The sequence below is a fragment of the Dermacentor variabilis genome, chromosome 3 (genome assembly GCF_050947875.1).
Source record: "Dermacentor variabilis isolate Ectoservices chromosome 3, ASM5094787v1, whole genome shotgun sequence".
NCBI classification, from domain to species: domain Eukaryota; kingdom Metazoa; phylum Arthropoda; class Arachnida; order Ixodida; family Ixodidae; genus Dermacentor; species Dermacentor variabilis.
Window position 1 is genome coordinate 50,306,294 of NC_134570.1, and position 26,195 is coordinate 50,332,488.

The 26,195-nt window shown below is 45.0% G+C and overlaps 1 protein-coding gene and 1 pseudogene across 6 annotated transcripts in view; one reads left to right on the top strand and one right to left on the bottom strand.

Moving 5' to 3' along the window:
• dom (domino helicase) overlaps window positions 1-26,195 on the bottom strand; it is a 148,386-nt gene that overhangs the window by 93,905 nt on the left and 28,286 nt on the right. For all 6 annotated transcript variants that reach the window (XM_075685056.1, XM_075685054.1, XM_075685052.1 and 3 more), the window contains 9 exons: window positions 22,400-22,680; window positions 16,396-16,558; window positions 11,390-11,518; window positions 10,687-10,829; window positions 9,234-9,347; window positions 7,574-7,751; window positions 6,189-6,325; window positions 3,802-4,164; window positions 2,899-3,035 (listed from right to left, as the gene is read on the bottom strand). In XM_075685056.1, the coding sequence (XP_075541171.1) occupies window positions 2,899-3,035; window positions 3,802-4,164; window positions 6,189-6,325; window positions 7,574-7,751; window positions 9,234-9,347; window positions 10,687-10,829; window positions 11,390-11,518; window positions 16,396-16,558; window positions 22,400-22,680 (1,645 nt within the window). The remainder of the gene's footprint in view (window positions 1-2,898; window positions 3,036-3,801; window positions 4,165-6,188; window positions 6,326-7,573; window positions 7,752-9,233; window positions 9,348-10,686; window positions 10,830-11,389; window positions 11,519-16,395; window positions 16,559-22,399; window positions 22,681-26,195) is intronic.
• On the top strand, window positions 13,154-14,703 carry LOC142575577 (uncharacterized; annotated as a pseudogene).

Sequence of the window (26,195 nt, forward strand, 5' to 3'; positions counted from 1 at the left end):
CCCGCCCTCCGATTGAGGAGTACTGACATCATGGTCTCATAGTGACGTTGCGCCATCGGTGAGTAGAACGGCGTCCGCAGACGGCGCTACGGCTTTTCTGCGCAAAACGCAAACGCGCAGCCAGAAACAGAGCCAAGACAGAGCCGACAGCAGAGCGAAAGCGGGAGTATGGTGGCTAGCGGAAGGAGAAACGCGCGACCATACTTATTCTATGCAAACTACTTTATTCTACTTTATACTATGGTACTTTATTCTATGACGCAAACTTTGACGCTCGTCACAATGGACCCTGACAACGACAGATTGGCTCGCGATGCTGGGCTCAACTTCAGCAATTTGAGCACTGACGAGCGCGACCTGCTGCTGAGGGCTCGCGCTGCCGGCGTCGTCGTACTACGACGGCGGCCTCGACACCGGCTCTCCGGAGCGGGAAAGCAACGAGGGCTTCCCACGACATCACAAGGACGTGGCATTCTCACTGCTTGTTCGAAATGAAAGTTTCGCAAGCCAGCAGAACCCGCACTGCACGACGCGATAACGAAACTACTGAAACTCCAAAGCGTGCGCAGCGCAGAGTCGAGCGAAAACGAAACCTTTCGACCACCCATACTACTGAAGGGTAACGTCAAAATGTTATTTTTTCTTAGAATCGAATAGGCGTAGACAAGTAGCACTTTCTTCCGTCTTATAATAGAATGAAATGATATTTTAATACGAGCAGTTGAGTATTAGTAACACAAATTATGAGGAGTGCTTTCGTCATCGGGCTAGTACCGGAATATCGCTGGGGGGTCTCAAATCGTGTCATGCATTTACCTCAATTTCTCGGTTACTAAAGCTCTGTTCGCGATTAGATTGATGCCTTAGACGTTCTTGAACATTGCTATACCACTTTAACTTGACTTTCTGGTAACCTTTAGTGTCCCTTTAACAAATAAAGAAACGATAAATTAATGGAAATTAAAGTGGGCGAACAAACAACTTGCCACAGATGGGGAACAATACCACAACCTTCGCATTGCACGTGCCATTTGAGGCAAGTTGTTTTTTGAACCACTTTAATTTCCATTAATTTATTGTTTCTTTATTTGTGAAGCACAAGTAATTTCCTCTATGTTGTCTTCGGTGTACGTGTTTGTCGGCTTCTTGTGATAAGACTAATAAAGATGGGGCCCCTCGGCTAACCCCCTTTCTTCTCTGCTCAGCTAGTAGCAACATATACATGTCGTGCTCTTGACATTTCGGAGACTTGCATGTGTCGCAGCACTAAATAGCGATGCGGTTAGCTGAGGAATGGGCCACCGTCCCACTGGCAGAGTTGTTTTAGAAATGCAAAATATTAAATGCATTCAACCACACAGATGATATGTTGTGGTCCACAGCCAGCGATTAAGAGCTGTCTGAACAGTGATGACAATGGACATTTAACTGTGGATAAAGATGCATGCTGTGAAGGTAAATTACGCAGGTTTCATTTTCTTGGGAAAATTGAAGGCATGCAACTTTTCCACTTTTTTTTTTTTTTTTTCGACAGGTAAAAACCACATGCTCGTTAGGATCGGGTAAATGATACTTGCAAATCCCTGGTTCTCACTAAAAGCAAGAAGTGCAAGCCTGCTTCAAAAGCAGTTGAACAGATTTTACTAACTCTTTGCTGGTGCAAATTGAGGAATGGAGTTGGACAAAGATTGATACCAGCAGCAGGCTGAAAACGAATCCCACCGTGGGACTTCGTCCTGCGTCTGTGGCCAACCGACAGACAACCTTCAATCAGTAAGTTTCCGTATGTAACCTAATGAAACTGGCTGAATTGGCTAGTAAAATCAAATTGCTCATAAAAACAAAATAGACCAGTTCAGTGCAAAATTTAAAAAGTTAATCATTACATTTGCATCAGGCCTGTGGATTGCTTACTCAATAAATAAAAAGAACCATCTAATGAGAACAACAGTCCAGTGGTGAAAAAGCATAGAAGGAAGACAGAAACACTAGCTTGGTGCATTGCTTTATCCACAGTGCCTCTGGAGTGATGAAATGAGATTGATGAAAAGAACGAGTCGCAATCACGTGAGGTGATCCTCCAAAGTTTCACTAATTAAAGGGACGCTCATGAGAAACAACACTAAGTCTGTTTATAACATAAAGTATTCTTTGGAAACTCAAGTTTCATTAATTTCGTGGCAATAAGTTTCACTATGATCTAGCAGATGCAGTCCAGTCCACGACGACACGGGCGAGCTGGTGTGGAAATTTTAAGGTGGTGCCACCAACTGTCTTTTCCTTTTTTTGCGCTTTTTCTAGCTTGCTAATTGCACAGTAAAAGTGGCATTTTAGGTACTGCAGGAGGGCAATTCGCTAATACGTGTGAAATAATTTTTCTCTTTAATGTCCCTTTAACACGTCACTGCTCTGTACTTTGAAGGAAGCCGCTTGCAAATATTTTTGGCAACTATTTTGGGCCTGAGACAGGAAATAAGAATGCCTGACCCAACACCATCCCAGTTTCTGCCCAAAGCCCCTACCATCATCGTTAAGAATCCCCTTTGTCGCGCAGTTTTATTAATTCTGTACAGTGGCTTTTAAGTAAAAGAGCCTACACAACCACCTGGCTGCTTCTAAATGGGCTGCAACCAACGCGCACCATCTATGCTAGTACAACGCTAGCAAGATGGTCTTTTGTTACCAAGGTATCCAAAATCAATTCCTGGCTAGGCTCACGAGGGTGCAAAGTAGTTATCGCATATGTTGATAGCTGTGCGTTTGGCTGGCTGCTGAAGGAACGAAGAATGCCACAGAAAACTGAACTCCACCACTGCACAACTTTCAATCAAACAGTCATGTTGCCCCATGCGTAAATAAAAAGAAATGTTCACAGGCTACACGATGACGAAAACTTACTTTGTCTGGGACATGAAGTCGTCGTAGAGGTACCGCTGTCGATTCGACAGCCGGCACATCACCACGTGTTCGTATTTCTTGGGCAGTTGCTTCTCCACCTCGCACTTCAACCTCCGCAGAAGAAAAGGTCGAAGCACCTGGCGACACAAAAAACCAGTAAGGGCTCCCAGTCCGGAATTTGCGCAAAAACAAGAGACAATATGCAAATTTTGATCAGGTGGTGGCATTGCTTCGCACCACAATGCAGAACCAAATGACCCATTACAACAAATCATTAAATTTTGCTCCCAAAATCAAGAACTTAGGAAAATATGGCTTTGTAAAACCAACGTACCACCGCACATGAAACGTTTGACAAGTGAACCATCACTGACCACAACAGAAATGCTGAACAAATTGAACAGACTCTAGCAATGAACCAACCTTATGACGAATCACTGCAAAAAAAAAAAGCATTGTTATGATTAGCAAAAAAGAAAAGCAAGAAAGACTTTGAAAGCATTTCGTAACATTGAAGGGCTTTGAAGGCCATCCCAAATGGCACCCTGACAGTCGCAGGTTTCAAAAACAACTCACCATTACAAACGACATGTGTTTCGCAAAAGCCGGCTTCATTCTCATTTCATCAAAACGACAAGAAGGAATACTGGACACCAAAATGCAAGCTATCACCGGTTGAGACTCAACGAGATTGGTCGACGGAGGTCGCAAGCACGAGAATACGGGAGCAATAATAATCGCTTTTGCTCAATTCTATTCAGCTCTTATCACACTCCATTCGCTGCCAGTCGATCCCGGTGATAACACACGTAGCCTTGCTTTCACCAGTGACAAAAAGCGCAGCAACAAAAAGAGTTGGAAAAGATCATCCACAGCCCCCCCAAGGAAGACGGTCAAACGCACCTTGTGGAGGCGCTTGATGAGGCTCTCGTTGTAGTCGCTGCTGCCCTCGATCATGCCCGTGACGGGGTTGGCAAACCACTCGCGGAACTCCCGGTGGGACTGGAACACGCTGGGCATGAGAAAGTGCATGAGGGACCACAGCTCCATGAGGCTGTTCTGCAGCGGGGTGCCCGTCAGCAGGAGACGCCGCGAGCTCTGAAAGTTGAGCAGCATCTGCCACCGCTGGGACTTGAAGTTCTTGATGTGCTGCGCCTCATCGAGGATCAGGTACTTCCACTTCTTGCGCCTGAACGCCTGGTGGTCCTGGACGACCAGCTTGTACGAGGTGATGCACACGTGAAAGGCATTGGGCTTGGTCCAACCCTGCACGGAGGAGTAGGGGAGGGGTGCCATTGAAACTATTTAGGACACGGAGGAGGTGGGTCCTCGAAAAAGATGTGCTTATTTTGAATATGCAGTCCATTCTTGTTTGTCTCCTCCTGTTCTAATTTTATGCGCACTTTCTTTAAAAAATCTCTTGCAGAGATCTGCAACATATCAGTTCCTTAAATTTTACTAAACAGGGTACCGATGGCATCTGTATGGTTCAAGGAATTGAATAACACCAACCTTATTGCTTACCTAGAACAAGAGGTGCGAGACTTCAAAGTTAGGCACCGGAAAAACACTTTCTCCAGTTTCAAATTCAATACCTCGCAAACCGTGTTCTAAGTAAGGCAAAGCAAAAAGGTCGGCGTTACTGCATTCCTTGAATCTGTGGGGATGCGCGACTCTCACGCCTCCCCTGAGATCTAGTTTTCCCCCATGGCTCGTCTCCTGCAGGGCGGCTTCGCCCGCCGCGTGGCCTGGCGCCCGCGGCGGTCGGGTGGTACAAGCGCGGTGCAAGAGATGGCGCGAGCGTCGCGCCGCTGCGGGGTTACTCGGGCGTCGGGAGACAAGGCGCTCGGGCTGTTGGGGGTCGAGACAGCAAGCGGGACGGTCGTGCCGCACGTGCAGCGACCCTCTTCCCCGGCGGGCCGGCGCGCGGCGGGGACGTCCCGCGCGCGCGCGCGCGGCGACCAATGCTTCTGCGAGACCGCCTCGCGTGGCCGCCTTCGAACGCGCCACGATTCGCGTGACTGTACGCGCGAACGACCAGGCGTTGGGATCCAGCATGGGGCGAACATATTCGCTCGCTTCCGGTCGCGGTGAGTCAGACTTCTAGATTTGTCGCGCGCCCATCGGCATGTTTTGTGGATAGCAACTCGGCTAGCAGGCACTGATCTATGAAAGGTGCAATAAATGCCCTTGTGATTGTTTGCACTACTGTGTACTGTCGTTCCTTTGTCCCAAGAGCACGGGTGTGAGGGATCCCACAAATCATACAGAATCCACTGATACCTTATTTAGCAAAATCCAAAGGTGCCAAGATTTTTCTTTTTCTTTTTCAAAGCCTGGCCATTCGGGCTGAAATCAAGAGCGCACGCCTAAATGCGCTTGACTGACCAATACAGCTGAACATCGCCATAACGCAATCGGCGTGGAACATGAAAAAATTCACTTTTCCGAGAATTTCATCGTTGCAAAATGAGACAGCACAGATATGTAATGCAACGCAGAACTAAACTTCACTGTCAAAATTCTGTTACCCTACTTTGGTAAGCTCGCTCGAGGATGTAGAACCGCATTGCCCACAGCACAAAGTGCGCCGTACGTGTCTATCAGCAGTGGCAGCACCTATGTGGAACGGCTTTTTCAGTCGGTTGCTCTCGGAGACACAATCACTTTCTTTTTAGATTTTGCACAACTCGGCACCAGACACAGAACAACAGCACTCCACGCATGCAGCAGTATTTTTCCAGCGCACATTGCCCCTTCCCCACAAGCACCAACGCGTCCACTGCCGAGCACGAAAGCATCGTATCTCGTGTACCCAAAGGCATTCGATCGATCGAGATTACGGCCTCTCAGCTCAAATCTAAGTCCGGCGCGGAATTCGCACGTGATGCGTTAGCGTGGCAGCAAAATCTGCATTCTTGAACCAAGGGTTAGTATTCCCGAACGATCTCTCAATTTTGGCTCGATGCGTGGCACTCCATGCTGCGACCGCCATCTCAAGCACCATGAACAATTCCACGTCCGTGGAACATTGATTTCCTTGTTTTTGCCCCCTGGTTTCGGACTTTCAGGGGCTTCGGCTTAGAATTGGGGCCGGCCTAGATTCAAGTAGATAACGGTATTCAAAAACTCATAGAAAAACATTCAGATTTTCAAATAGTGGCTATTCAATTGGAGGACCGGACAGAACAACACCCCATTTGTCATTAAAAAGCTTAAAGTACATGTTCACCCACCCCTAAACAAGACAAGAAAGGCACACTCCTGTTTTCACACCCCACTGCACTCACCTGTCGCTTCTGCTTGCGCTCCTTTGGGATGCCATAGTAGGTGAGGATCTTGAAAGCAGGGCACCACTTTTTGAACTCCATTTCCCAGTTGAGCATCACACTGGTAGGCACCACAATGAGGTGGGGACCCCAGATTCCTGCACGCGCACACGCAACACCATGCCCTTAGCAACCTCAACGGAAGAAAAGAGCAAGAGTACACACAAAGGGTAACACAAAACTGAAAGACTATGACAAACCACTAAGAAGGCTGGCAAGGATGCTCCACTAGCGCCATTAGCATCATCAGAGACATCGGGTGAAGGCACCGAGCTGTTTGCACCGATGTGTCGCCAAGCTCTGCTTTCACATGTTCTCCAATTGTGTAATCACTGCCCAAGTCAGTAGTTTTCTCCACAATCTGATTATGCATACCAGGACGAATTTTTCTTCAACTATGAGGCTTTTCTTTCGAGGAACCTGTATGGGTTTCCTTTGTAGCAATTGCTACGAACGGGTGGATGTCTGATTTCCCCTTTATGCATTACTTCTCTCCACCTTGCGGGTTTCCGCAGAACTACTACGTCACAATCTGATTATGATGCATGCTGTAGTGGAGGGACTCCAGATCAATTATGATCACCTGGGATTATTTAATGTGCACTCAATGCACAGCACACAAGCGTTTTTGCATTCCGCTCCCATTAGAATGTGGCAGCCGCGACCGGGATAAAGCGTGCAGGCTCAAGCTCAGCAGCGCAATGTCATAGTCATAGAGGTACCACAGCGGGTATAGTTTTATCCCTTACCAATGCCTCTTCACATGTTAAGCGACAGGAGAGTTAAAAAAAAAAAGAAGGCCATCAAAGGTGTTTTGATTTGCTATTCCAAGATGGTCATCCAAAAAAATGTTGACCTCAAGAACCACTCTAAGAAAAATTCGAGGCATTTGTTGAGTTCAATTGCAGTTAGCGCAATAAAACAGACAACATTTAGGAAACATTGAGCCATATGACTTTTGTTATATCAAAGCAATAACTCTTTTCATTTAGTGTCAAAATTAGGCAGCTCTCTGAGCCAGAAACAGACGTCTCTTTCTGTCAAACTACCACCTAGACAACTTCCTGCGCTGTAAATATGTACCATCAAGTAGAATCGAAACCAATGGAAGTTAGGGCCAGCTACAATGCTTTCTTTTGTTTTCACTTTCACTAATTCACATAGTGTTCAAGTGATGTTGGTGTGTTTGCTCAGTGCAAGGTCTACACCACCGTCGGTGACTGGATAAATAGTGGAGTGAGATCGTGATGTTCTAATTATTACTTGCGAAAGGTGCTTGTGATTTGTCGATGATGCCACAATGGTGCGAAGAGTGCAACAAGGCACGTAGCGTGACAAAAACACACCTTTATCACAAGCCATGTGCGCCAACAGGGAGATTGTCTGGATGGTTTTTCCCAGGCCCATTTCATCGGCCAATATGCCGTTCAGCTTCTTGTCGTGCATGGTCACGAGCCAGTCAAGGCCAATGTGCTGGTACTCTCGCAAGCTGTGCTTCAACAACCAGGGCACTTTCGTTTGGACCTGCAGGTGGTCGCAAAAGAAAAATGGAGTGTTACAAACGAGCATACCCCAAATCCTAACACGTTGTTGGAAAAGCTGGTTCGTGATACAAAATAAGATTAAAATCTGCTAGAAAATGATGGACAAGACGGAGAACAGCACAGCGCTTGTGCAGGTCTTAGTCACATTATGTGTCACGCGTTTTCTTTTAGCACTTTTCAAAATTTTGTTGCTCCAAATCTTGTCCACTTCGAAAGCATAATGACGCCTGGCACCTCTAAAGTAATTTCCAGCAAATGCCACTCATTTGCTACAGCATGACGAGGCATAGTGACACCAGCTGAAAATGACCTTTACAAGCAAATTCTTCTGAAGATTCGGTCACAGTTGATTTGAACAAGTGTTCCCTTAAAAGTGAGATAACGATCTGTCAAGCAAAAGATAAAAAGACTGTTCAATTTCTCTGGATTGATTGATTGATTGATTGATTGATTGATTGATTGATTGATTGATTGATTGATTGATTGATTGATTGATTGATTGATTGATTGATTGATTGATTGATTGATTGATTGATTGATTGATTGATTGATTGATTGATTGATTGATTGATTGATTGATTGATTGATTGATTGATTGGCTAACACCCTAAAGCAACACTTGGGCTATGAGAGATGCTGCAGTAGGGCGGCCCCCATGGCCTGGAATTGTACTACCTTGTGCTCCAGTAGACTACCACAGGCAGTAAGCTATCACGGTGCCTCGCGCCCAATTTTAAAAGCCAGTGAAAGCAAACACTACATTTTGCACTTCTGCAGCAACATCTTTTTTCTATCGTATTTCTTTTAGCTACTATTTTACGTATCTTTTTTTTTTTTTTGCTACCATTCTACAGTATGCAAGAAGAATAAGGGAACCGAGGGACTCATTGTTTCGTTAGTTCCACCCAAATGAAGCCATATAAAATGAAAGCATATGGGAAATTAAACCTTTATGGACGAGTGTTGCCTACAGGCAACAGACCAGAGGCAACAATGCTTTACCTTGCCAAGTTTTACTGGGTATGGAGTTTCTGGCTAAATGTCTTCGGCCAACAATGAATTACAGACAGCATGCATAATTTGTTGGGATTAGAGCGCAAACACAGGACGAGGAAGAAGTTCGCCATGTGACGTGCTTTCAAAGGACAACGACCGATGCAAGATCTCCTGCTGCACTGGGATCGCACGTTGTAAAGCAAATTCTATTTACACCTGTCGTTCACACTTAGAAAGAGCTGTCTGCACAATTCCAAATGATGCCACAGGTGGCTCTATTCAATTCAAATGTAGAAAAAAAGAAAGGGGAAATGAAAGTGGATAAAAAGGGGATCATGCTACTACAGGTAGGTCCACCTGTAGCAAGCTTACAGATACAGCTAATGCAGAGATGCATTTCACAGTGCAGTCCCAAGCATACTGGCACACCTCTGTTGAGCTTTGCATGAAAGGGAGTGCCCCTCACCTGTGTGGTGGAAAGGGTGTTCCCCTTGGGCTGGAAGCTCTGGGCAGTGGCCGCAATGTCGGTGATTTCTTTGGTGGGGCCCTTGCCCGATGCATCCTCAGTCACATTCTCCGCCTGCACGAACACGCGTGAGCCAACTATGAAGAACGGGAAAACGGCTACAACAAACACAACTAGACCAGTGCTCATGTCGATGCTCGGGAGGTCATGCACAGCATAGCCCTGCACAATATTACAAACGTACCCAACCCAACGCACTCAGGTGGGGGCTAAAGACACAGTGCTCCCAGTTTCCATGACAGAAAACTGAGCAAGTTGGTATCCATAATTTAAATAAGTTAATGTAAAAAACACAGAGAGAACCAGTGTTTTAATTATCTATTTTTTGTTCCTCTTGCATCTGCATTCTCTGTGTCTGCCTTTTTAAAACCAATGCTATAGTGCTCAACAATAGGGTAGATTTCCGTAAATATGACTGCGGTTCATTTGATTTTTCATTATTCAAGCCTGACCAAAGGTCCCAGCCAGCGCCCACGCGTTTATATTGGCCCGATCTTTCGTTACTTTGATCCTAAAACGACAGAAAGCTGGGCTAGTTGGTAAGGATTCATTATGCAAAAAAGTGTTTGTGTTGTCCACTTCCCTTCTCTTGTGTCCTGTCTGCACGCCTCACCTTTTTTTGCATGTTGATCCTAAAATTGACCTTAACTGGATAATTAGAACTTGACCCATGAGCATGCATGCGCATGACCCCTATTGTGACTTCAATAGCGACCCCTTTAGTGGAAACATGTCTAGGCGGAGCTTAAGGGACAGTGGATTCTTTAAGCACACGTCAATCTCCAATCAAAAACAATTATTCTTGCTTGCCCTGGGAAGATGTTCAATTAATAATGGTAGCTGACAATTTACCTGATTCTAATATATACTACTTTCTTTATTTTCCAGGGAAGTTGAGCCGAAAATTGTCTACACGGTGAAGTCGGATATGATACCAAAACTGCCATCGCAGCCTTCATATGCTTTACTGCTAAACATGGCTGTACGAAGGCAAGGCTAACCTCAAAAATTTTGCAATGAAGCTGGCTTTAGAATAACCTTACTGCTTTCTACTTTTGACACATAGAAAGCAGGCACACGTTTGGTTTGGGGACTTGTTAGAATCAGGCAAATAAAGCCAAATTAATCAGCAGTGTGCTTTGCCGTTTCTTCTGCATCTTTATTAATTCGACCTGCTGGATCAATTCGAACAATACTGCTGCCCCCGTCAAGGTCGAATTAATGGAAGTCGACAGTATAAAATTGTTGCTACCACCTCGCTGCCTTCCAGCAAGTTGATAAGACCGCAGAAAGTAAACAATATGAAGTGCAAACTAAGCAACCATAGAGCCAAACTGACCTTCTCCTTTGGTACTGCTACAAACCCGAGGAAGAAGCAAAGGCCAGGGCTCACCTTCACTTCGGAGTCGACTTCATCCGACATAGGGTTGATCAGGTACTCCATGCCAATGTCCTCCTGCACCTCCCCCTCACTCGATGTGTCCATGTCCTCCTCCTCTTCCTCCTCGTCCATCTCTTCATCAGAGTTTTCCGAATCTGCAAACAATACACACCGCCGCAGCAAAATCAGACTGGCTGACAAATTAGCAGTTTGTGTTAGTTGGTCTGTCACAATCAGAAAAATGGCAGCACTCAAAGGCCAACGACGGATACACCATTGATTGATTCAGAGGGTTTTATCATCCCAAAGCAATACTAGAGCTACTAGAGACATAATGATGAAGGGTTGTTAATTTTAACTAACTAGTGTTCTTGAAATGAATATTTCAATAAAATCTGACTATTTTTCTGGGTGAAACAAAGGTCCTGGCAGCCAGGAAAAAGTACATAATGGGAACATATCAATGAGGTTCTACTGAATTTATTACACACCAACATAAGTGAGAAACATTTTAGATTTATTTCTATATGTCTGATAATTCGTTATATATGTGTTCATTACACCTAAGTTCGACTGTAGATGTGACCATACTCTAAGGCTGAAAAATGCCGAAGAGAAAGAAAAAAATCAAGATCAATTTGTGCAAGTGTAGTATTTTTGGCTGCAAACCTCAGAGGGCACAAGCCCTCCCAATGAAGAAAAGCAAGCAACTTGCCTCTTTCGTTGTCAGCAGCGTCGTCATCCTCCTCCTCTTCACCAGAGCTCCCACCAGCATTTGGCACCTCAGCATCACTGGCGTACGCACCACCATACTTTTCATACAAGGCATCCAGTGGCATTTCTCCTGAAAGACAGTAAAAAAAAAATTGCCGAAACCAATGACGTTGATTGCCAATGTAAGCAAATCACCGAACACTTAAATAAAGCTATGTGCGTTATTGAATGATGCACTTGACATTGCAATTGAAAGCTGCAATAACAAAGTCCTGTGTCAATGAAATTCTCGCGACAACAAAATATTTTCGTGTTCCTGGCAAAGGCGATAGGACTTAAGGGGAGACACGGGTTGAAAAATCGCTGTTTTCTAAAAAAAAAAAATCACTTTTTTGTTTTAAGCTGCATTGTCATCTTTGGTGTATAAACTTTTATTTCTGTAAATATCAAGCCGAAATTCGCACGAGAAGTCACCAAAAAATGCGCCTAAGTGAGCGGCGGTGACTCTATAGTCCACCGAAAGTTTAGAAAATCCGCGCCGTTTGCATCGTTCTCACGCAGTCGAGCCTCACCGGCCGCCATTTGCAATCATTGGGGCGTGCAGCATCAGCCCTTTCCTCCAAAGTTCAATGGCTGTCAGTCTCGTATGTTCGCGGAGAATAAAAGAAAAACGAGAAAGAAGACGAGACTGTGGTGCGTTTTGAATTGCGCGCCATGCAGCGCGGCCCCGCCATTGGACGGCGGTGCTCCTTTTGTGCAGCAAAGCCGAACCACCGCCACAGCGCGTTCTCGCTAGCCGCACTGTTTCCAGTGTTCTCTCCGAGTTTTCTTGAGATGACAAGCCCGAAAAAGTGCAGTTCCGACGCCCGGAAGTATCGAACTCGGCACAAGTACCGAGGGAAACGGCGTAAGACTGTTAAAAAAACGACAGCCGGGAACGACGCCCGCGACTCTCCGACGTCGGTTAGGCCTACCGCCGACACCGGTCACCGCGACAGTGGTGAAATCGACGCTGCTGTGGATTTCGTCAGTGCATCGCAGAAAAAGATGGAATTCTTCAAAAGCGAATCAAGGTCGGTCGGTGCCCCTGCTGCTAGCACGGTGTTGTGCGAGATCGGCGCATTGACGGCACTGGTGACAGGTTCGGCATGCCCCACTTGCTGTGAACGGAAACTCGCCGTCCGAGAAGCAGCTGAGAAGCGCAAAGGACTTTCGTCGCACCTAGAGCTACGCTGCGAAAATACCGACTGCCCTGAATCTGTGCTTTCATTCACGCACACGTCGAAGCGGATCGTCTCGGCCGGTGCGTGCGGCGACTCCGGGGCGAACACTCGCTACGACAGCGGGAGCTCGCGCGATGGCTTTGCCGTAAACGTGAAGGCTGTTTTGGCAGCGCGTGCTATAGGAGTTGGATATGACCAGCTTTCGCGATTTTGTGCGATCATCGGCCTTCCAAAACCGCTGCATCACAAGACATTCCATGCTATCTCTAAGAAGCTCCATGGTGCTGCAATGGAAGCTGTTAGCCAAAACTTGGAACTGGCACGAAAAGTCACGAAGGACGCCGTTGGCGGCGGCGATGTGCCGGTCATGTTTGACGGCACTTGGCAAAAAAGGGGCCATAAAAGCCACAACGGAGTGGGCACAGCTGTGTCCCTGGACACAGGTCTTTGCTTGGACTTTGAAGTCCTTTCAAATTACTGTCTTGCTTGCAGTATCCACAAGGACATGGATGATGATGATGAGGTATGGCAAGCCTTTCATCGTCCTGTATGTGAAAAAAACACTGAATGTTCATCCCATGCAATGGAACCTGAAGCAGCAGTGCGCATATGGCAGAGGACTTCGTCATACGAGACCCCACTGCGCTTCACAAGTTTCTTGAGTGATGGGGACAGCAAAGCCTTCACTGCCGTCTGTGGGGCTGAGGTGTACGGTGACACTGTCATCGAAAAAGAAGAGTGCACCAACCACGTCGCAAAACGCCTAGGCACTGCTCTGCGAAAAATGACAACGCCACTGCCACGAGGTGAAAAGCTAACAGTCGCAGCCATCCAGAAACTGCAGACATACTACCAAATAGCCATAACAAATAACAAGGGCAGTGTGCGCAGCATGTGCACTGCTATATGGGCCTCCTATTTTCATTGTTGCTCCAGTGATGGGGCCAGCAGCCACAAATTTTGCCCTGCTGAACCAGATTCCTGGTGCAAACATAGGCGTGCTGAAGCACTGGGGGAGCCTACACCACGCCACACCCCCTTGTTGACAAAAGCTCAGGGCTTGGCAATTATGCCTATATATAAGCGCCTTACTGATGAGAAGCTCCTGGCTCGGTGCCTTCATGGCAAGACGCAAAACGCAGCAGAGTCTCTCAACAGTAAGATATGGCTGCTGTGTCCAAAAACGAAATTTGCTTCCCGGACATCTGTAAAACAGCCACGGCTATTGCCGTGCTGTGGTACAATAAAGGCCATGCGGGCTTTGAAGAAGTGCTACAAGAAATTGGAGTACTTCCCCCAGGAGAGTTGGTTACACATAGCGACCATTCTGATGACATGCGCATAAAGAAAATGAACTTGAAGCGAACCGCAGAAGCAAGGGCGCACCGTCGTAATGCAGTGAAAAGGGCTCGCACCGAGGAGACCAACCGTAGGAGCCGGGAAGGGCCAAGCTACAGTGCAGGAGCATTCTAGAAACTTTTGTGTGCTTTCTGTGAAGCTGCTCTTGAGTGTGACAAAGATTCATGCAAAAACAATTGGATTTTGAAGAATAGAAGGTTTTGAAACTTTCAAACCTGTTTTTCTCATTTTCAAATTTTTTGATATTTTCGTGTCTTCCGGGAAGCCTTTTGTACACTTAGAATTGGTGTATACTAACGAAATTTGGCACACGTACTCTTGAAGGTATGTAGAATGCCGATATCTACTTGAAATTTCAATATCAGTCGTCAGTAATTACAACAGTACGAAGTTATGTCTCAGGGAACTGAAAGAAACAATGGCTGAAGTATCAAAATTTTTTGTCCCACTTCCTATAACTGAACACGTCTTTTGACTAGATATCGGCACTCTGTGATCTACGAAGAGCTAAATAAGCTATAGCAGAATACCTTTTGTGAAAGTTTAGTTCATAAAAAAGTGCCCGTAAAGATCGCTATAATTTGTCATTCAGTATAATATAACTCGAGAACTATAGCAGCTACACAAAAACTAATTGCATATTTGAAATCTGCATAAAAAACTCTCCAGTTGGTTGAATTTTGAAGTCTCTGGTACAAATAATAAAAAAAAAGTTGTTTCGAGGAGCCTCTCCCCTTAATGCACTGCACATCTCTTGACAACAAAATGTTGCTGAACCGCGATCCCGCATTAATGAAATTTGCAGGAACACTACCCCGCATATTATCAACAAAAAGTGCAATCAGAGTACAAAAAGTGCTCAAATGTATGTTCTCCCCACCTCAATTAAATGCCCTCACAGCACACCTGATAGGCCGACTCCCGTTTCATTTGCAACAACCAAGTGCCAAAAGCAATTGTGTGCACCGGAAACGTGTCACTGCCACCATCTTGTTTGCCGATCACCCATTTTTAAATGGCACGACTGCATGTCTCTACCGAGACGTGACGACGGCTTTTGCGTACCTAGCACAGTGCATATTCTCTAATTTGGCCAGGAACGTACAACAAAAACTAAGAAATCCACATTTTCCAACTAGTTTATGGCACTTGAGACGGCAGCTGCAGTGTGGGCTACCACACAACCGGCCATGATGGAGCGGTCTTATAAGAACATGCATCCCTTGCTTCAAGAAAGCGCCTTTCAGTATCACCCAACAGGCATCACGTGTGGATTCAGTGTCATGGAACACATTTGTGCAAAGAGGCCGCATTCTCAGTTGATCACTTTCAGGGATGCGAGATGCAAACACAGGGGGAGAAAAGTTTGCTTTTCAGAGTTTGCATCTGCTGCCATTACTGTGCCAAGCACCGATTGTGAAATCCACGAAGAGCATCACGAGTGGCGCAGTACATGAATGCGCCGGCTGCTTCGCATCTGCATCGTGCATCGCACTCGATACAGTCACAGAGAAGAGACAGAGAGAAAAGAGAAAAAAAGCTAACACTAGCAAGCATAGCGGCGCAACGACGCCCGCTCTTTCTACAGTCTCTCTCTCACAGTGAGCGCGTAAATGCATCATGGAAGCAGCCCTGAAGCAATAGACAGCCCAGTTTGTAGAAGAAGGCATTGACAAAGCACAAAGCCGTGTCGCTTGAGACGAAGCTCTAAATTTTGCAAGGTTCAATGATGTATGATCTAGCGCCGTCAATGACATAGACAAACAATTCTGAAAACTGGGAATCACCGCAATCATGAGGGCTGGAACCAGTGGCCATGCTTATCAATGGAAGAATGGCTAGGCACTCTTTTCCACCATAAACAACTGTTAGAAAGGCAGGCTAAGTGCAGCAGGGCAAAACCTGCCATGACAGTGAAACCAACATGGTGGAAGCTGTTGACATTCGTGAGCTCTGGGAGCATGTCGCTACTGGAGATGAAATAGGTGGTGCTTCGATGGAGGAGTTTCTGAGTGCAGATAGTTTCGGGCTCAGCGTTACGAAGGTATGTTTGCTTTTTTTTTACGGCAGTCCAGATATAAGGTTGATTTGTTCGAACAATTGAATTTTTTTGTTCTTTTTGACATGGTTGTAAGTGGAATGGTTATAAGTGGACTACACTGCACACACAACAATTTGCAATAACATACTTTCACAGAAATTTACTGACTTTAAGCACTGAGAAAAACATAACTGCTCGAAAATCTGGTTAGAGAGAGTTTAGTAAACAAAGCAACAAAGACATCTGAAGCCTCGAGCACAAACATTGGACAAGCCCATTCACTACCAGTCCTTCCCATGGCAGCCAGACAATCGAAGCGACAGACTCTTCTCTAGTAATTTTAGGAGAGAGACCAACGGTAAACAGTGGCTGCAGCCCACGCACCTTCCATCATGAGCTCCTTCAGCTCCTCCTTGTGGTCTACGGTCTTCTCCTGCTCCTCCTGCTCTTCAAGGGTCTCCTCGTCATCTTCCTCGTCCTCCACCTGAAAGTCGTCGTCTCCACCATCCGCACTGTCCACCTCCTCATCTGCTTTGGTCGATTCCACCTGCACAAAGCAAGGGTTGTATGAACAGTGTTAGTTCACTTAGGAATGGCATCTCCCAAAACGGAGACTAACAGACCAACAAGTAGTCTAAATGAGTTCATACAATGAATGCCAATAGTTTTACAGTAAAACCCCAGTAATTCGAATTTCCCGAAACCGGAAAAAAAAATGTCCGAATGAACCGAATGTTGAATTACTGAGGACGTCAAAAAAATAAAAAATAAAGAGATGTTTACAACATCTTGCTTTTATTTAGTGCATGAATCAGCAAATCCTGTTTCTACTTCGCACAAAAGCACTGTGGAAGCTGCGGTTCTCGTCATCCCGTGACTGATTTGCGTTTGCTGCAGCGAAGGTCTCGCAACTTTCTTCGCAGTGCGGCCACGGTACAAGACCAATGGTGGCGAGTTGTAGAAACAGGCTTTTCTCTACCATGCACACATCACCTAGTGAGCTGGTCAGTAAGCAGATAGTCCACCCGTCACGATGTAGCCGGCTCTTCATTCGCGACAGTGTCTGCCGTGTTTGTGCCATTCCACACACATTACATTGAGCAAAAACGAAACTACTGTTTGCCGCAACCGCTGTGGATCGAACAGTGGTCCCTCTCAACTCGATCTCAGATGGCGACTACTTAGTTCTGAAAGCCCGCGGCCAACACGCAATGCTAAGTGGAAGAATAAAGGCACAAATGGGCACAAAGTGTCCGAGCATTTCTGTCGTTCCCACATGCTATCCGCCGATGACTGTGGTGACATGGACTCCACCGTTCCATTTCAGTTGGACGCTTGTGCCGCTTTTGCTCTTTTGCGTAGCAAATTTGGGGTGCTCCGAGAGTTAACCAGTGTGTGGCCAAAGATGTTTGAATTAACGCGAGTTCCATGCCGATAATGCATATGCCTGCCGGGACCTGAGAAAAAGTCAAATTATTCAATTCTCCAAATTAATGAGGGTTTTCACAAGATTTTGTTGTACTAGAAATATTCACAAAATCAAACGAGGAAACCGCAAACATTTGTCAAGGCGTGCACGCCCATTTCCTTGCAAGATTGAATGACTGATTGCATTGATTGACTGATTGATTGATTTTACTGACAAAAAGCATTAGAGCTATTAGAGGGCCCTAGTTGACGGATCTTGGTTGTGATGGCTCTTGGTTAAACGCTGGAGTGAGGAAGTGCTGTAGCAGGAGCGAGCGAATTGACCTTTGTGCGGCCTCTTGCTTCACTGCGAACTAAGCGACGAGAACGCAGAGCAGTGCACCTAGATGCGTGGACTCTGTTTCCATCGCAGATTGATTTCAAGATAGGGGCCGCGCGGCCGCGTCATACGCAGCAGCTACTGGAGTAGAACAGCTCTTCTGTTTGCGGCTATCCCGCGCACAAGTTTCGGGCACTCTGAACGCCCGTGACGCGGCCCGATTTCCGCCCGTCTACGCATACATGATCACTTTCCTTTTAAGAGGAAGCTTTAGCTTGGGCGCAACTCCGACGTAGCCCATACAAATACGTGTAAAACACAACAACGCTTTTCTGAGACAACTCCTGGATAGATTTTAATGAAATTTGTTGCATTTGAGAAAGAAAGTTAAATTCTAGTGACTGTTGGAAGCGGAATTTCGATTTAGGGCCTGAATTTTGTTAGAAGAATTTTTTAAAATTCGAAAGTTCGAAAGAAAATAGAGCCACGAAGCTTACAAATTAATAGCTCTGCATCAAGAACAGGTATCGCGGTTCTGTAAACTGCACCCATTAGATCATTCAAAGCGGACAAATTCTTTATGTCAATTTATATCTTACATGAATTTGCTACGTTGTGTACCAGGACTCTGCAAAAGTTGTATTTCCATATTGCTAATTTTCTTTAGGTTTATAAGTAACTTATAAATTTTTTCCGTTTAGATGTACTATTAGATGCAATCAACATATTTGTGATATTTTTTATTGCTGAGTTACAGAGTTCTAAACTCGATAGTTTCATTTTTTGAAAATTTGCAATTTTGCCAATTATTAATAAAAATTTACGACCTCAATAAAAAAATTCGAAACCAACAGTCACTGGATTTTAAGTTTTTCTTTTAAATGCAACAAACCTCGTCAAATTTGGTGCAGCGGTTACTGAGAAAAACGAATTCACTTTTTACATGTACTTAGATAGCAGCACCCGAGCTAAAGCTTCCTCTTAATTGCAGCACTGCGTATCTTCGCAGTCGGCACTTCCATGCTTACAGAGCAAACACAGAAAACGGGAAGATGGACGGTGCACTAACCTAAGCACACAAACTACAGCACATGAAGAAAAGCTACGGCAGCTAGGCTCGAAGCGTGTACAAGGCAGCCATCTTGAAATGCCGATGGCGATATGGTAACGCAGGTTTAGGGTCGTACTCGATTCTATCGCGCGTGCAATTTTTGAACCTATTTTATCGGAATAAAAGTTCGCTTTAGATTCAAGTAAATAGTGTACTATTCGAACTATTCCATTCAAAATGATTTGTCCAAATCACTATTCACTTTGAATTCCCTTCGAATCTCAAATTCACCATTCGCCCATCCCTAGAATAAGTACTTTGAAATTCACGTCACACAAGACGTCTACCAACACTTGGTTTTGGGGAAGAAATTTAAGAAACTGACAACTACCGAGAATGTGCAGCGGAACGTTGGTGGAAAGGAAATGACCATGATCTATAGTAATAGAATTGAGCATGTTGTTTGCAACTTAAGTAGGTAAATTGGCACAGGAAGTTGCAAAAACATTAAGTGGTGCAAACTAACAGTGAAACCTTGAAATTCTAGATGTAGTATATGAGATTGCTGTTCATAAATCTGCTGTTATTAACAACTGCATACTTATTGTTTTTTAATGCAGTTGTTATATTACTACCAATTTGTACTTTATACATATTACAAAGTAAAAAAAGATCCTCGACTTGTACATGACCAAACCAGTTGGACGGAAAAACCACAAAAGTAGGTAGCTATTTACATAGAAATAATTCAACCATTCGGAAAATAAACCACAGGAACATCAGCTTGATAAGCAAACTATAAGTTTCTTACAGCTAGGGCAGCACTCATCAGATGCTCCTTACCAATGCCGGCGTACAACCACTATTGCGTTCACCTATTACTGTTTCCAGCATGTTTTCAGCACAAAACATACTCGCTCCTGACTGAAAAATTCAGATAAAAAATGTTCCACGGCGTTTTCCACGTTACCACTGTACAATTGGACGCTCTGACCAGCAAGCTTCCCATTGCAATAAATAAAAGATGGGTACAATAAAAATTGGTCCGCAGTCCCTTTGAAAAGGGAAGTTAAGCCATTATTTCATTTTCTAATAATGGAACTGTTGTTATGAAATTTAAAAAATGCTTCGAAAAAGTACTTCATCAACCTAACTGAGTGTGTTTTTCTTTAGTAGTATCCCTTCAGCAACACAAATCAATTGCACAAGCTGCGGGAAACGCCAGTGAAACCCTATGAATAACTTGCAATCTGTAACTTCACATTGACGCACCGGCGCTGAGTTATCAATTTGTTTGATCCGCTGCAGCAGCTTAGTGGCTAAGGCATCGTGCTGCTAAGCACGAGGTTGCGAGTTTAATCCCAGCCCTGCCAGTCACAAAAACATTCGCTGGACAGATTACTGATTCGGTCACCAAATCAGCATGACATACCGTATTTACACGATTGTAAGTCAACCCCCCCCCCCCCAATATCATGTGACAGGAAAGAAAAAAAAAGGAGCATACCCAAGGGTGGATTCGATAACGAAAATTTATTAGTAGCTGACATGGTCACTGGAATACTCGTCTTCACTAGTGCTGCCATCGTCATCGTTGCTGCGGTCCCACAGCGCGTCGTCGTCCAGCGAAATTTCACATTTGGCAAACGACTGCACCACGACATCTTGTGGGACAGCAGCCCATGCCGAATCCACCCACACGCAGCCGTCAGGGATGCTCTTTTGACAGGTCCGGTTGGCATAATTTCGGTGTCTTCTGCTGCCAGCCACTCATACTCACGGCGGACTTGTTTCATGACCATGTTGCACTTCACTGGCAGGGACCGATCACGCACTTCAGCGACGTACGCCGCAAGTTAGCCTACAGCTCCAGAAAGCGTCCTGACTTCAGCACGTGGGAAACTTCTCACTTGCCGTCACAGGTGAAAATTTCACTTCGCTGCAGTCGCCACTCTCGCACCACCCGTTCAGAAACATCGAAATTGCGGCCCGTTGCGCAGTGATTTGTTTCTTCGGCGTAAAGGATGGCAGCCCTCTTGAATGCTGCTGTGAACGAGTGCCGAAAGATTAGTGGGCCTGGAGCACTCATGACGACTGGGAAAGCATGGAAGTAGCACGTAGCCGGCAGTCAAGTGGAACGCGTCAAACGAATGCCAATGCCTTTCAACAGAGAAAGAGAAACCCGCGAGCGGTGTCTGCTCTTCCATGAACTACGATTACTCCCCACAAGCGCCGCCGTTCTGAGGGTGCCGCCGCAAATGGGAACAGCGGTGCTTCCATCAACTATCGACACCCTCCCCACGAGTGTTGTGTGCAGTGTAAAACTCTAAAAAATGTTGAAAAACCCTTCCGAAAAGCGAACAAACATGCGGGATAGCGAAAAGATACGGGTAGGGCCATAGAGCAAACATAATATTGTAACTACGTTGTAGCTCCCGTTGGTCTCGCTTTTGGTTTGGCCATGTTTTGGTTTTGATTGTAAGTCGACCCCCCAGCTTCAGACTTTCAAATTTTAAAAAAGTGGTCGACTTACAATCATGTAAATACGGTATCTCAGAGCCACGAAATCACGCCATACAAAATGAAGATGCAGGCAAACGGCTAGCAACACTATCTGCTGCAGCTCCACCACGTCTCGATCATCTGCAGGCTAAATCGGCGATCTGTCCCATCGTGTGAATTGACCCAAGAAGGGTCAAAATTAATTTGGAATCCCCCACTAAAGTGTGCCTCACGATGAGATCATGGTTTTGGCACATAAAACCCAGAATCAAATAAACCGTTTTAGCACTGCTCGTTAGTGTCCCCTTAAGAGGAAGCTTTGGCTCGGGCCCAACTCCGACGCGGCCTATTCAAATACATGTAAAACGCAAAAACGTTTTTATGAGATAACCCCTGGAGCGATTTTAATGATATTTGTTGCATTTGAAAGAGAAAGTTGAATTCTAGTGACTGTTGGAAGCGGAATTTCTATTTAGGGCTTGAATTTTCTTAAAACGATTTTCAAATATTTGACCGTTTGAAAAACATAGAAGCACAATTTTTAAAAATTGATAGCTCTGTATGAAAAACAGATATCGCGGTTCTGTGAACGGCATCCATTAGATCATAGAAAGCGGACAAATTCGATATGTCATTTTACATCTTACGTGAATTTGTAACGTTGTTTACAAGGGTTCTGCAAAAGCTGTATTTCGATGTTACTAAATTTTTTGAGATTCATGTGCAATATATCAATTTTGTCCGCTTTGGATGTACTATTAGATGCATTTCACAGAATTGTATTATCGTTTTTCCTTTAGGAGTTGCGGAGTTGTGAACTTGGCAGTTTTGTTTTTTGGAAATTTCGGATTTTCGCCAGTTTTTAATAAAAGATTGACGCCCTAACTCAAAAATTCGAAACCAACAGTCACTAGACTTCAAGTTTTTCTTTTAAATGCAACAAACCTCGTCAAAATTGGTGCAGTGGTTGCCGAGAAAAACGAATTCTCTTTTTACATGTATTTAGATAGGAGCACCCGAGCTAAAGCTTCCTCTTAAAGCAATACATTCTGAGGCTACTGCCACCACCAAGGCAAACCAGCACTCACGTCGATGGGGCTTCCCGATCGTTCAGAGCTTCCGCCGTCATCTTCCTCCTCGTCAGCTTTGTGGTTGCCCCCGCCATTAGTGTGCGGAAGAGGCGAGGCTGGCCTCTCCAGAATTTCCGGTGGTAGCGAGTCCAGCAGCTGCTCAATGGGCAGCTCACTCTCTTTCTGGAGCAGCTCCAGCTCTCGACTCTGCTCTTCTTGGTCTGTTGGTGCCGTTGTCTCCTCGCGGTCTATCGTCTCTTCATCATCCGAGTCGCTTGCATCCGGCTGGAAGTCTTCATCTGAGCAAACAGGGAAAAGCAGCCCACAATGAAAACTTTCATAGGCAAAGAAAAAAAGCAAATAAACAAGGACAGATCACCCATAAAGGCAAGAGCATGCACTCCTGCTTTGCCCTGATCATCGCGTTTACCTTAAAACAAGCGGACTGTTAAGATTTTTCTGGCTACTTTTCGGTCCCCTCGAGGTCCAGAAAATCGGTCGGCTACTGTGTATTTATTTCAGTTTATAGATATCTACAAATGTTTTCCTACCAAGTATCCTTGTGGGTTCAAACAGGCCATTCGAGCTATCTTCCTGTTGTGGTTACGATCTCAACCTCCTTGGCACTCCAACAGACAACCTCAAGTCAAACCCTAAAAACACCTTACAAGTTTCTCATGCATATTCCGTAATATTTGTGCAATACCAGCCATAGGTGCCGCCTAAAAAGCAAGGGGATTGTACACCTATTTGTCCAGTAACTCTCAAATCGTGGTATGCCACAGGCATGAATTTCATGCTTTCAAACCTTAAAGGAACATGAACACAAAACTTCTAAAAATATATTCTGCGTTCACAAATGTTGCAGAACTTGTCATAGCCTCACGCATTTTCACCGTGACCATATAATTATTTTGTACTCTTAGCTCAACTCTGACAATTTGCAGAAGGAACAGAGATGTCCATTTGTGCAATCAGAGAGTAATGTTCATTAACAAATTCCTTTTAAAATGAACATTCCTTAAATAATAAAAAGAAATTGCTATTAAGCACATGTGCCCTTTCTGCTTTTGCAAGAGCCGCACTTATTTTCTTGCCACAGCAAAAAAAACGGCAGGGGGGAGGGCCATTTCACTCGTTTTTGTGGCCATATTTAATACACCGCTGCTCAGGTTCTGTTTGGCAGTGCACTCACTATTCCTCAATCCCCTCTGTGGAGTTGGACATGGCTGTGATGTCAACTCTTTTCACAACGGTGTCCAACAACAGTGCATACCATGCACTCAGAATCCGAGAGCATGCACGCAAGCTGCTGCGACACTCTCTTCATTCGTCTCGTCAGCATCTTCGAATTTTCTTTTTTGAATTTCAGGTTGGAAAGTTGGGGGTGCAGTTCTTCTATGAGTCAAGTACATACAGTATTTATCACACAGCAACAATTTCACTCCCCATAGCAGCTCAGTTACCATCAGCAAGGTGGATAAATTCTCGTGAAAATGAATTGTCATCCACCTGAACGTAATTCCTCTTTCCAGGTATGTGAGATTCTGTTTCTTTCCTGAACTTCACTCCATTTTTTACCTGCATACTCCATCAAAACAAATTTTTAGTACGACTAAAAAGTCGAGAAGCAAACATACTGAGTGTTATATACATGTTGCTCTATATGTTGCAAAAGCAGGATGCTGTTCCACATGTCCCTACAACGTGCAAGCCAGTATGGAAAGAAAACCTCCTTTCCAGCAAAGAACATCACATGTGCTCGGGGGTGGAAATGCCATTTGACCTTTCCGCACAAGTGTAAGGCACAGACAAAAATCCGACTTGGCACAGCCACAAGCACCGCTGGCCCACTGTCTAACATAACACGTTAAAGTAATTAATAATATTGTACTAAATGCATTTGTTTCATAACTTGCCTGTATCTATATGCCACATATAGTCGCAATGTTAATTGAAATAGTCAATAAATATAGCAGAGCTGGCATTATGAGCATCAGTGAGGCATTGGGCAAATTACCAAAACTAGTTTCATTAATTTTTAATGGAATGACTTTCCGTGTGTGTTGTGGAGTTCTCACCTGTGCTCTTGGGACAAAGGAACACCAACACAGTGGTGCAAACAATCACAAGGGCATTTATTACACCTTTCATAGATCAACGCCTGCTAGCCGAGTTGCTGTCCACAAGACATGCCGATGGGCGCGCGGCAAATCGCAGAAGTCCGACTAGCCATGACTGGATAATAAGTGAATATGCTCGCCCCGTGCTGAACACCAACACCTGGTCGTTCGCACGTACGGTCACGCGAATGGTGGCGCAATCGAACGATCGTATTCATCCATTCCACGAGACGGTCTCGCAGAAGCATGGATCAGTGCACGCGCGAAATGTCCGCGCCGCTTGCCGACCCTGCTAAAGAAGAGGAAGAGCCTTCTTTTCGCGCCCAAGTAACCCTGTCGTTAGGTGGCGTTAGCACAGCAACACACGCAACATCTCTCATACTACCCTGCAGGCACAGTGAACGCTGCCACAAAGCCAAGCGGTGAAGCCGGATTACAGCATACGGAAGCTATGAGGGGGACGTGTGAGAGTCGCGCCTCCCCACAGTGTATATCATGCTATAAAGCCACTTTGACATTTTGACTAAAGCAACAGGCGTACGTTCGCCACCCTTCTAGTGGGCTAGAACAAAAATGTTTGCAGACTAGAATATGTCAACAAAAACACAACTTGGGAGGTGTGCAGCTAAACCAAAGCTATAGGCATGACGTCCATAGGTTACTCCCCACGTACACAATTTCTCCTGGTTTGCTGTGCCATGGAACACGTGAAAGCTGATTAAATTACAATCCCGGAATGTGTTTTTCCAATCATTCAGGGATGCAAGGAAGGACCCTACTCGTAAGCTAAATGTCAGTGGTAGAGTACACCTACAACAATATATCTTCAAAGTCACACGGCCAGAAACCATGCTAAACAATGTGTGACCGCACATTATATGAGGCCTTTTCTTTTTATTATCTGACATTTTCCTTGAGTGAGCCCCACGCCACATTAATACGAGGAACACCGAAGTGCTGCACAAGCAACGTAAACCAAAGGACAGTATGTACAGCGACAGTATCATTGGAAAATCCGCCAGATAAAATTGCAACGAAAGTGTGAAAACAGCGAATGGAGAACCAACGGCAGCAGCTATATCTGTGGTTATGGCCACTTCATTAACTTCCACAATGACGATGAGTACGACGTGCTTTAGGCTTTGATTTCGGTTTTACTACCGAGGCATCATCAACAGAAGGAGGCTGTCGTTTTTATGCTTAAATTGGCGCAAGCATGACACAATTTTCCACTATTGATGCCTTGATCAGGTTTGGTCAGATGTGATGTTTTGAGCAGGATGGTGCAAAGGACAGCTCTTTGCGCAGTTTCACACAATTGGCGCAGCCTGTTCCACAACTGAGTACTCAGATAGATATGAGAATTAGCTTACAAAAAAGAAGAAAGAAATCTAAACCAAATTGTTGGATAGAAAGTAACTAGAACTAAAACTCACACAGTATGGTGCCCGTTTCAGGGCAGAGAATGCACATTACTAATACTTCGGAAACTGGACTGTGGATGTGGCATAACACTTTTGAAAGCATCACTACCATCCAAGTTTATCATTTTCAGCAATGTTATCGCAGTTTTGCACGAGTCCATATCTAACACAAAGTAGCTCATGCACCGAATTACATCATTTCCATACTGCTCCTGTGACAGCACTTAAATACTAGTACGCAAAAGTGGCAAAAGGTTTAGGTGTGCC